The sequence below is a fragment of the Gracilinanus agilis genome, chromosome 4 (assembly GCF_016433145.1).
Source record: "Gracilinanus agilis isolate LMUSP501 chromosome 4, AgileGrace, whole genome shotgun sequence".
NCBI classification, from domain to species: Eukaryota; Metazoa; Chordata; class Mammalia; order Didelphimorphia; family Didelphidae; genus Gracilinanus; species Gracilinanus agilis.
This window is the reverse complement of record NC_058133.1, coordinates 71,352,646-71,364,786: the sequence shown is the minus strand read 5'-3', so window position 1 is coordinate 71,364,786 and position 12,141 is coordinate 71,352,646. Positions and strand designations below refer to the sequence as shown.

Sequence of the window (12,141 nt, the reverse complement as noted above, 5' to 3'; positions counted from 1 at the left end):
TCATCAAATGCTCTATGCCCTTAAAGAATTTCCAAATTAAATTGTGGATAATTTGAACTATGGGAGAATGTATACGTGGATAGAACACTGGATTTGCAGCTTATCATATAATTATGTAATTACTTACCAATTACTGTGATATTATTTAATGGATGCTAATATATATTTAATAGATATTATTTATATAAGCACTTTACAAAACATTTTACTCTCAACAACCTTGTAGAAAGAATAGTGAAAACATTATTGAATTACTGAATTTTGGAATTGAAAGGGAATTTAGAGGGCATTTGGCACAACTCATAACAGAATAAGAATTTCCTGTTCTCATAAACTTGTCAAATGGACATTGAACTTTGCTTGAAGAACTCTAGTGAAAAGGGATTTACTCCTTCTCAAGGCAGTCCATTCAACTATTGGATGACTCTAATTGTTAGGAAATTTTACTCCCTTTGAGTCAAAATGCATCTTTCTGCAGTTTCTGCCTAGAGCTTCTATTTCTTGGCCCATGTGAACAAGAGACTAAGGGGAATAAGTCTAATCTATTTCCCACCCAGCTGCACTCCTTTGAATTCTTCCTTCATGCCTTCCCTCCAGGGACCTTCCCTTCCCTTCACTCTTCTCAGCTCCTTTTGGTATGTGGTCTTTCCTCATTAGATCTTAAATTCCTTTTCTTTTTCCTATTTATAACCCCAGGGCTTCACACAGTGCCTGGCAAGAAGTAGGTGCTTAATAAATATTTAGTAAGTGACTAACTAGACTCTCTTCAACATTATAATCCATCATATATATGAAGACTATTTTCATGTCCTCTCCTGAGCTTTTCTTTCCAGATTAAAGATTCCTAAATTAGTTGCTAAACCTCATCTAGCATATGCTCAGGACACAACTCAAACTGGTTGTTCCCTTCAGAAGCCATTCCAGGTTGCCATTGTTCTTACTAAAATTTGGCACCCAGAAATGAAAATGAACCCACTCTTTTAGATGGTAGAGATCTATCTATCTATCTATCTATCTATCTATCTATCTATCTATCTATCTATCTATCTATCTATCTATCTATCTATCTATCTACCTGTCTGTCTGTCTGTCTGTCTGTCTGTCTGTCTGTCTATCTGCCTATCTGTCTATTGATCTGATATATACACTCATAGAGTTATCCAGATATGTGCCTGTATTTAAGTCTATATATCCACACATGTTCATATTCCAGGCTTTAGTGCCTGTTCTTGATGTCTAAGTCAATGGTATCCAACTCCCATGAGGGCCACTAAACCTTACATAAAGATCCTGAAGGTATATTTTGAGTTAGAAAACCACATATTAAATAAACAATATTTTATTGTATTTCATTCATTTTGTTAAATATTTTCCAATTACAGTTTAATCTGGTGCAGGTTGCTCTTGGGAGAGTTGTGGGCAATATGTGACTATACCTCCATGCCACACTACAATCTCTTCATACACATCCTATGAACAGGGATGGATGAAATGCACACAAAATTGATATTAGAAAATTTGAGGATGTCACAGAAGGTAGGAATTAGCAGCTGGGGAACTAAGAAAGGCTTCAGATTTGAGGAGATAGTTGAGCTGAGGTAAAGGTGAGCTAAGCCAGTAGAGAGACAGGTGATGGAGCTATGTATAATGAACAACAAGGTCAATTTGGCTGGGCTTTAGAATGTGTGACAGGGAGCAATGTATAATAAAAATGGAAAGGTAAGCTCTAACTGGCTTTCAGTGTCAAAAAGAGTAGTTAGATTTGATCCTGGCCAAGTTCTTAAGGAGCCACTGGGCTTCCAGTGACATGGTCAGGGCAGTGTGCTAGGAAAATCATTTGGGCAGCTGTGAGGAGGGTGGATTGGAAAGGGTATCCAAGGAGACAATTAGGAGGAGGTTTTTATAGTCTAGGTGAGAGGTGATGAGAGTCTATCATGGTGGTAGATAGGAGGGCACAGAAGAGAGAGATGTTTTAGAAAGAGAAATCATGAGATTTGATTTTTGGTTAGATATGAGGATTGAATGTCAGAGAGGCATCAAGATAAAACCAAGGTTGTAAATATGAGTGGTTAGAAGGATTATGACACCAGTGAGATATATAGAAAGATTCATAAGAAGAGTGGGTTTGGGGAGAAGAGGAGAAATAACTAATTCTCTTGAATCAATTAAGTTTGAGATACTTACGGAACATTCAGTTTAAAAATGTTAGTAGACAATGCATGATGTAGAGAGCTCAGGAGAAGAAGAAATGAGGATAGAGATCTGGGAGTCAACAGATGCTTTTCATAGGAACTATCATCTAGCTATGTTTCCCCCATTCTATACTTGTGAAGACTTTTTTTAGCTCTAGTATAGAATTTAACATCTATTAGTATAGAATGTATTTTTTGACCACTGTTCTAATCTATTGAGACTATTCTCATCCAACATGTTAAATGTACCAGACATTTTTACCCTCCTTTTCATGTATGGCAAGCATGTTTTTTTATACCTTCATAAAAGCCATAACTAAAAACTATTTCTTAGCACTGGGGAGCATTAGGCACTTGACTAGACACCTCCCTCCAAATGGATATTCACCGATTAAAGTCTGTTCTTGACTTTCACTTATTCAATCAATTCCAATTCTATTAACTGGGACACATCTCTCCATTTATTGCATATAGCACAAGACCTGATTGTACCCATTTGCCAAATAATAAATTAAGGTTCAGAGAGGTTATGTGATTTTTTTTAGGGAACCTGTAAATGGCAATCTTCAAGCTATTTCTCCTGAGAAAACATATTTTTTTTCAAGTTTATTCCCCCTTTCTTTCTCCCCATGTATATCCTGTCATATAGAAAAATGGACTTGTGCACATAAGTCTACTATTACTCCTTATTTTAACACAGATAAAGAGTCAGACACAACTGAAATTACTGAACAACAAGTGTGTGTGTTTGTTTTTATGCATATCCATTCATATACATACACATGAAGGCACTTTCCCATCTTCATTGCAGAAGTGGGTAAGAAACAATGATTATGGGTAAGAAACCAGAATGGGGCAATGTCAAAAGTGGAAAGAGCATATGACAGGGAAGCAGAAGACCTGGCTTCATATTTATTTTTATTCATTATTAGTTATGTGATTGCGAAGAAGTAACAATCTCTGTACGTTAAAATTTCTTCATTTTAAAATTTGTAACCCTTTTGTACTGCCTACCTTAGCATTATTTACAAAAGTGCTTTTTTTATAATATTGTAGAATTTTGATTTACGATTATATACAAAAAAAATTGAGAATATTATACCTCGGATTAGAGAGAAGTCTCTTATCCTTCTGCTCAAAGATTCTTGTACTGTGGACTACATCATTTCTTTATTTCCTCCTCTCCAATCTATCCTTTTCATTGGCCCCAAGCTGAAATGTCCAAATATCCTCTGTTTAACTGCACCATCTGAATGAACCTTCTCTTGAACTTCATCTTTTATCTCTCCATATTATTACATCAAGATCTTTACATAGTATCACAATTTTTTGGCCCTTTTTTGTTTTTAACATTATTTTATTTCCTAATATTTCCCTCTTCCATCCCTCCTACCCAGAGTTGTCCTTTATAATTCCTTTATAAATATATATGTAATATATTTATATATAAATATTAATATAATTCCTTCATAAATCTTTTATAAATTTTAAAAAGAGAAAAAATAGTTCAACAAAACTAAGTACCTCAACTAAATTTGATGTTATATTTCTTGTTTCTCACCTATGATTCCCCCACTTCTGTAATGAAAATGGAAATGTGTCCTCTTATATATGTATATATCCATGTGAATGTATGTATGTTTGCATACATACAAACATATATATGCATACATACAAACATATATTTATTTATAGTTCAGTCATTTCAGTTGTGTCTGACTCTGTGATTGCATTTGGGGTTTTCTTGGCAAAGATTCTGGAGTGGTTTGCCATTTCCTTCTCTGGCTCATTTTTCAGTTGAGGAAACTGAGACAAAGAGGGTTAAGTGACTTGGTTAGAGTCGCACATCCAGTAAATGTTTGAGGCCAAAGTTGAACTCAAATAAGTCTTCCAAAATCCAAGTTTGACACTCTATCCACTGTGCCACCTAGCTGCCACACACACACACACACACACACACACACACACACACACACACACACACACACGTCTATATCTACATCTCTATATCTATCTATCTATCTGTCTGTCTATTCAAAGATACACATATCTGAAATGAAGTCTTGGTACAATGATTCCCAGATTTTTTATGCTTTAAAAAATTAATGATTTTGAATAGGTCTTTCATTTATTCTGGTTTTTAGTATTACTTTTTAGAAATGCTTTTTATTTTGTGGCTTTATTTTGTATCCTATTACATTACTGAAGCCATTTATTATCTCACTTTCTTTGTTGATTCTCTAGGATTTTCTAAGCAAACCATCAAGTCTTGAACAAACGGGGTAGTTTTATCTCTTTTTTGCCTAACTGAATGCCTTCAATTTATTTCTTTTGTCTGATTCCTATTGTTAACATTTCTAGATTTATGTGAAATAATAGTAAGGGAAAAGGTCAACTTTGATTTATAGAACTATTTATTTTAAAGCTTAAAATTTCCACATAATGTGAATTTTTTCAGATAGTTATTTTACATGTTATTTACAAAAAAAGATTCTTCTATGCCTATGTGTTGTAGTGGACTACAAATGACTATTGTTCTTTATGAAAGATATTTTTTTGCATCTACTGATATAATCATGAAGTGTGATTTGTTCCTATTTTCATTTAAGCAATAGGATAGGGTAGCCCTCTTTCCTCCATAAAACACTCAGTGATCAGTAGAAAGAGAAGAAGCAAATTGCTCTCTTGGCCTGCCCTTTCCTTTCCTATCTAAATATGTGACTCTCAGGTCTCTCTTTTATCTGACACCCCACAATTTGCTTTTATTCCTTCCCTTGTAACTGTTAATAGGGTATTTATTTATTTTGGGTTCATTTAATTAGCAAATCTGTGAGGTTGTTTAGGGTTTTATTCTTCTTAGCCTCTTTAGAGCTCTCTGTGTCTCTTTCATGTCTGTGTCTTTTCCGTGTCAGTTGTCTTTCTTAGATTGTGAGCTCCCCAAAGACAGGGACCATATCTATCTTGATTTACACAGGAACTTTAATGATAGCGTGCAGATCAGTGCTTAATAAGCACATTTTAATTGACTAATTTACCATTGCCTTTCATAGATGTTTATTTTTGTCATCATCATTAACAATTACACTTTGAGCAGTGTGATTTACTCCTATAGAGGATGTATCTAAGAAGAAGCTGATCAAAGTTAACTCATTGTTAACAAGTTTGACAGGATTAGAAGATATGAAGTCTTAGCTCAGGCATTGAAGATCTCCCCCCTCTACAAGGTCTACGCATTCCCATGGCATACCACATTTAAGACATTTTGGCATTGATTGTGTCATGTAAACTACACTTGCCTTGGGTACTCTTTGGTTCATTGACAGTACATTAAGGATGATGTATTTACTGCTAGTGTGGGAGTCCCTGAGCTTTACCTGTGGACTAGATTTCTAGGAGGGAGAATTAAAGAGAGAAAAACATAGATGGGAAGGGAAAAAAAAAAGATGGGTTATGTGTGGATACTGGGACACAAAATATCAGGGAAAAGGAAACCTGATTATCAGTGATTTCACTCTAAAGATCCAAATGATTCATATGAAGGAGGCAAATGCCCTCAGAAAGTGGAACAGCAGGAGACAATGACAGAGGGAAGAAGGATTTCTGGATAAGAGAGAGATGGAACCAAAGAACACCATGTGGGGAAGCAAACTTGGACTTTGCTCTTCAGCAATTTTGGGAGTTGTAGATTCTATACTATTTAATTTAGTTTAGGTTTTTGTGGGGGGCAAGTTGGAGAGAATGGTTCTATATCAAACCCAAGTTCTTTCTCCTCCGTGAATGGGCAACCAGGATAAAGCAATATAGGTCCCTAGGAGAAGGAATCTCATCAGAAGGAAGGGTTGTTTGACTATTTGTCAGCATTAATGGAGTCCTCAATTATTATTATGTTTGGAAGTGACCATAGAGGTCCCTTGGAAGATAGGGCTCACCAGATGGAAAGGAGGTCGATTGGATGTTGACCTTGAATGTTGTCCCTTTGTAGGGAGACCTCCAACTTCAGATACCTCTGGAGAGAGGTAAGGAGAGTTAGTTTATTTGTTTTATGGGTCTCAGGATAAGGTTTTTGTGTTGGCGTTAATGGGGTTTCTTTGCTTTTTGTTTTGACAAATGAGATAATACTTATAAAGTGTTTAACAAAGTGCCTACCACAAAGGAGAGTCTATATGAATTATTCATTCCTTTTCCTAACTTTCTCTAAGGTGAGGATAAAAAAGCCTATCCTGTGTTTTGTGTCTTCACTGGCATGGGAACCCAAACCTCCTAAACATGATCCCAATTCTACCCTTTCTGGTGGAAAAATCAATTTGGGATCATGAACAAAAGATTGTGTGTGTGTGTGTGTGTGTGTGTGTGTGTGTGTGTGTGTGTGTGTGTCTGTATGTGTATAAAAAGCCACCTAACGTTGAATCCGAGCCATGTAAACCCAGACATTCAGTTCTAACTAAGCCTTAGATTACATACCAACTCTGAGATTTACTCTCCCAAATAAAATGCCTTAGCAGACAACACAGGAATTAGCTTGAATAGCATCTGGTCTAGGAATTAACTTGAATACATGTAATTTTGGCAGCCTAAAAACCAAAACCCAGTGTGTTATCCTCGAAAGTGTTAACCATGAATAAAATGGGATTTTGCCTACCATAGGCACAACATGAGCTGCTCCATTTGACCGTTGTTTTCTAGGATTCAGATGATCAGACTGGCATTTTTTTTTCTTCTCATTTCTAGACATGACTATGAATCATACCAGACATTTATTGAGTACCTGCAATGCATTAGGCTCTGCTCAGCAAAGAGAATTGGATGTGAACCTTGCTTGGCGGGTTCACCATCTAAATGGGACAGAGCTAACACAAAGAAAGGATGAAAAAACACATTAAGAGAAGGGAATTTTTCCCATGGTAGTGGGGTTGTTCGTAGCATTAGTATTGTTTATGAGGCAATTCAGGCTGCTCTCAGGGTTTCTAAATTGAATTCTAGGGGCATAGCAAATAGACACATAAGAGGTAGAAGCGTTGTTCGTACACTTAAGCCACAGCTAACAGTTCAAAGGATGCCCTCTCCAGGTAGTTGCTCGAATAGCTCATTGGGATGACTGCAAAGCTTGGGTTGAGCCCTAAGTGATTTATTTGGTCCACTCAGATTACAGCAGTTGCCCTTATCTTAAAAAAAAAAAAACAAAAAAACAAAAAAACAAAACCTATGGATAGTAAACTCTCACCAATTGTGATCGAGGGAAAAGAGACCTGACAGACACTTTGGATTAATGAGAAGTTAGGGAGATGTTTTAGACAAAATATAAATTTATTACATTCAAGTACAGGAACATGAATAAAGCTAATAAAATATTACCACATAGAGGATCTGCTCGGGAAATAATCAATAAAAGTAGTTTGTAATTACATCTATATTTCTATGGATTTATTATATCATTAAAGTGGGTATGCCCTCCAATAGTTTGACAACTGTAGTGTAGATCATAGTTCATCCATGTTTTCACATTATGTGTAACTCAGTCAACTGCCAATCAACAAGCTTTATTAAGCACTTTCTTTGGGCCAAGCAATGTGCTAAGTCCTGGGGATCCAAAGAAAGTTAAAGACAGCCTCTGGTTTCAAAGAGTCTGTCTAAGTAAATAAAGATTTATTAAGTGCTTCCCATATATCAGGTGGTGTGCTAAGTGTTCAGAAGAGAAGTACAACTGGGTAGAAATACAGCTGGGTAGCACAGGAGATGGAGTGCCAAGTATAGAGTCTGGAGGACTTGGATTCAAATATGGCCTCAGACATTTCCTAGTTGTGTGAAGCTGGGCAAGCCACTTGACCTTGTTTGCTTAGCTCTGGATACTCTTCTATCTTAGAATGAATATGAAGACAAAAAGGTAAGGGTTTAAAAAAGAAAAGAAAAACAAACAGAAAGTCCTTAGGGAATTTACTGAAGGGGAGAAGATAATATATAAAAGAAATCTGGAAAAATGATGGTTGCAGAGGAATGAAGTGTCTGACTTGGAGACATAGGAAGGGAAATCTGGGAGAAAAGTTAGTGGTTCAGATTTTAAAGACAAGTAAAGACATGGACTCACCTAATGTGGGGAGGAAAAAAAGCATGTGGATAACCCTTGTCCATATCCTCTTGTAAATCATTCAAAAGATGTCCACCCTTCACACTGTGGACCTTCCATTTTCAGTAATTTTCTTGAAATTTTATAGGTACCAACAGAGTAAATGGGCTGGCAATTACCCCTCATACTCTCCACCTAACTGGACCAATTAGCACCATTGATTATTTTCCTGAGAATGGCAGCCGCAAAAGTGATTGAAAACTTTTGGCTGTGAAATAGATAATGATTCTTCTGTTATCCTATATCCACTCTGCATTTCCTTAACAATTTCCCTCCCACTCTGCTTCCAATCAATAATTTTAATACTTTCAATGTCAGCATCAGCCCAGCCCACATCCAAATTATCATGATTACTGAATTCATTGGGTCTAAATTCACAGCTTTGCTATGTAAAAAACTTTTGGTTGTCATGGGTAAGGTAGTTAGAGAAGACAGAACTTGAATTGTAGGCTGAATGATTTCCATATAAATTATGTTTTTACCCTGTTAAAGGATTTGGGGAATCAAAATACCTTATGAAAGCAAACAGCTTCTGTTTTTTTTCTTTGTTTGTTTTTATTTTTCCTTCTAGGCCTTGGCCTTACACAATATTTCAGAGAGGATTTGACTTGGTTTTGGGAGAGCAGCCCTCAGATAAGATATTCAGGTAAGTGAATGATTGGGGGCTGGTTTTCTGACCTCCTTGGCTCTCACAGCTCCTCTCCTTCCTACTTTAATTTGTTCCTTAGTTACAAAGGAAGTGATAGAAAATACTTTTTTATAGCAAAGGGACCTGTGTGCTGATTAAAAAAATAGATAGAAGAATGGTGGAAAGAGGACCATATTTGAAATCAGAAAACCTGGTTTAAAATCCCTGCTTTTCTGTTTTCTTAACCATATTTTTGGCCAAGTCATCAATTCTCCTCTCTCATCTTAAGTTTTCTTGATTGTCAAAAAAAAAAGTTGGAATAAAACAAAAGTGAATATGGTGTAATTCTAATGACTAAACTTGGTCCCAGAGAAGAATTGAAAAAAAAATTCCTTTCTCATTTCATTATTGAGGTGTTAAATATTATATACTCTATTTGTTGATTTTTTTCAACTAAAACTTTTTCCAAGATATAATGTTTTATTGAGAAATGAATATAATATAACAATATAAGGTATTAATGCATTATTTAAAATGATATTGGACTGGATGATCCCCAAGGTCCTTCAAGTTTTAAATCCTGTGATCCCTGATAGTAAAATCTTTTAGTTTCTCTATGTTTAACATATTACACTCTCAGTAAAAAAAAAACCCTACTCCACCCTCTAAATTCTCTTAATCCTTGAAACCTTTTCCCCTTTTTCTTGTTCCAGTTATACTAACTTCCATTTCTTTCTGATATTTTAACATTATAATTACTGTTGCCCTCTGCTAGTCTTGAAAAACCAGAAAAAAACAAAAACAAACAAAAAACTGAACTCTAGACTGTCTCTAGCACTAATATTAGTATTGAGCTAATAAATGTTCCTAGACAAAAGTTCTGTTCAGGAACAATCCTCGAGACAATTTCTGACTCTGGATAGGAAGAGCAGAAGATTTTGCTCTTCTCTTCTCCTCTGCTGGACATGTCACTTTAAAGCAATTATGTGATTATAGGAGGCATTGCATGTACCCCGCATGGATGCAGATGTACACTCCAGATGGACATGGACACAGATTACTCCAGTGAGAAAGCAATGTCTAAGAGAGGGACCTCTGGCAGCAGAGAAGGGATCCAGTAAGCCTTGTTAACTGAGAATCATATTGGGATCCCAGCTTAGCAATTCATACCCAGGGCATAATTTCCTGAAGATTCCATATAGAATAAAATATAGAATAAAAAGATCCTCAATGGAAAGGTACCCAGGCCTGGAGACAGGAGGATCCTGGATTCAAACCTAACCTCAGATACTTCCTAGCTGTGTGACCTTGGACAAGTCACTTGACCCCCACTGCCTAGCTTTTCCTGCTCTTCTGCCTTAGAAACAATACTGAGAATGAATTCTAAGATAGAAGGTAAGGGCTATTGTTTTTTTTAAAGGGGTAGCATGCCTTTTCCCTATATGTGTGTCTTACTATCATTGTACTCTAAGTTTTCCCCTCTCATCCTATACCTGCTGTATTTTCAGAAGGCTGTCCTCCAGGTTTATGGAAAGAAATGTGTTTCCTTTTCCAGCTTAATAAATAACTTTACTAAGAGCTAATTGTGTTTACTAATTGATTACTAATGGTAACACACTACTGGAACTTATGAACTTGTAAGTGTTAAGAGTGGGTACTCATAAAGTGTTTATAGAATCTGGCAGTAGCATTCAACTTCTGAGAAGTAGCCAGAAAAGGTGCTATTGTGTGTAAAACTCTTTAAAAACCTTAAATCACTATATAAATAGCAGCAATAGCAGTAGTAGTAGTAGTAGTAGTAGTAGTAGTAGTAGTAGTAGTAGTTGTAGTAGTAGTAGTAGTAGTAGTAGTAGCAGCAGCAGCAGCAGCAGCAGCAGCAGCAGTAGTCATAGTGTTAATAAACTATGTTTTCTCCCAAATATAATCTTGAAATTTCATTTTGTCTTTTTGTCCCCAGAGCCTGGCACTTAGTAAAGGTTTAATATATGCTTGTTGATTGATTGTGATAAATTGTCCACGTGCTACCTAGGACAAGAGACTACACACATAATATGAACTTGAGGGCAAATGATTAGCTTCCAGGAAACCCAAGTTTCCTCCTCTTTAGAAAGAAGGAGTTGAACTTCACAAACTCCAAAGTCCTCCCCAGTCCTAGATCAATGACCCTCTGTTCACAAATATAATAATTACCAGAGCCTGGGGAGCCTTGTGCACATTTTATATGAGAAACACTTCTCCTCCATCATCTTGATGCTGTGTGAAAGGACAGTCCAGTCCTGTGCAATTGGAGCTACAGAGCAGATATGCTAATGCTAGGCTCTCAAAACTATTGGTGACTGTAGACCCCTGGGAGTCAGACAACCTGGAGGACCCATGCTTCTAAGGACTCAGAAGAAGAAAAAATGGATGCCATTTAAGGGCTTTGAATGTTAGATCAGTCCGGCACCGGGGATCTGATCTCTAAATATTCTAAGTCCCAATTATTCAAACCCAAATTCCCTATCACCTCTATCCCCAGGTCATCATCTGTGTAGAACACAAGACTAGATTGAAAATTCGAAGGAAATTTAGAGATCAATGAGTCCAGGAATTCTTAAACAGAAAATCATAAAATACATTCATGAACACATACATGAAATAGATGCATGAATATACACATGAAATATATACTATATAGGCACATGTGTACATATATGAGTAGACATATACACATATGTATGTGTGTTTGTGTAGATAGATAAGTATTTCAATATTATTGGACTTTTTGGTGATCCTATGGAATTTTTATGTATTTAAAAGCATTTCTTTGAGAAGTCCATAAGTTTCAGAAGACTACCCAAAAGGCTGTGCCACCAAAAAAAGTTAAGTACTCCTGATCTGGTTTAACTCCTTTCATTTCACAGACTAAGAAATCAGGCCCAGAGAGTTTAAAAGATTTGTCCAAGGTGGGACAGGTGGCCAGTGACAGAGTATCAAACTTCAGGCTTATGGTTTCATAGTCAGGCCCCTTTCTAATCTAGGCTGCCTCCCAGAAGTCATAAACCTTGGAAGACAACACCCCTGATCTCAACCACACATAGTCATTCCAGGACCTTGGAGAGTGGAGGCTTGTAGGCAACTGATTCTTCTATCCCACAAGTGGCAAACTCTCATCTCCTACTCCTGTCACTATTCCCTGATTTCTCTCTCACCACTTGTCT

The 12,141-nt window shown here is 36.5% G+C and overlaps 1 protein-coding gene across 1 annotated transcript in view; it reads left to right on the top strand.

The window, feature by feature from the left end:
• ASTN1 (astrotactin 1) overlaps positions 1 to 12,141 on the top strand; it is a 466,613-nt gene that overhangs the window by 329,247 nt on the left and 125,225 nt on the right. Inside the window, exon 9 of the mRNA XM_044674890.1 lies at positions 8,885 to 8,959. Within this exon, the coding sequence (XP_044530825.1) occupies positions 8,885 to 8,959 (75 nt within the window). The remainder of the gene's footprint in view (positions 1 to 8,884; positions 8,960 to 12,141) is intronic.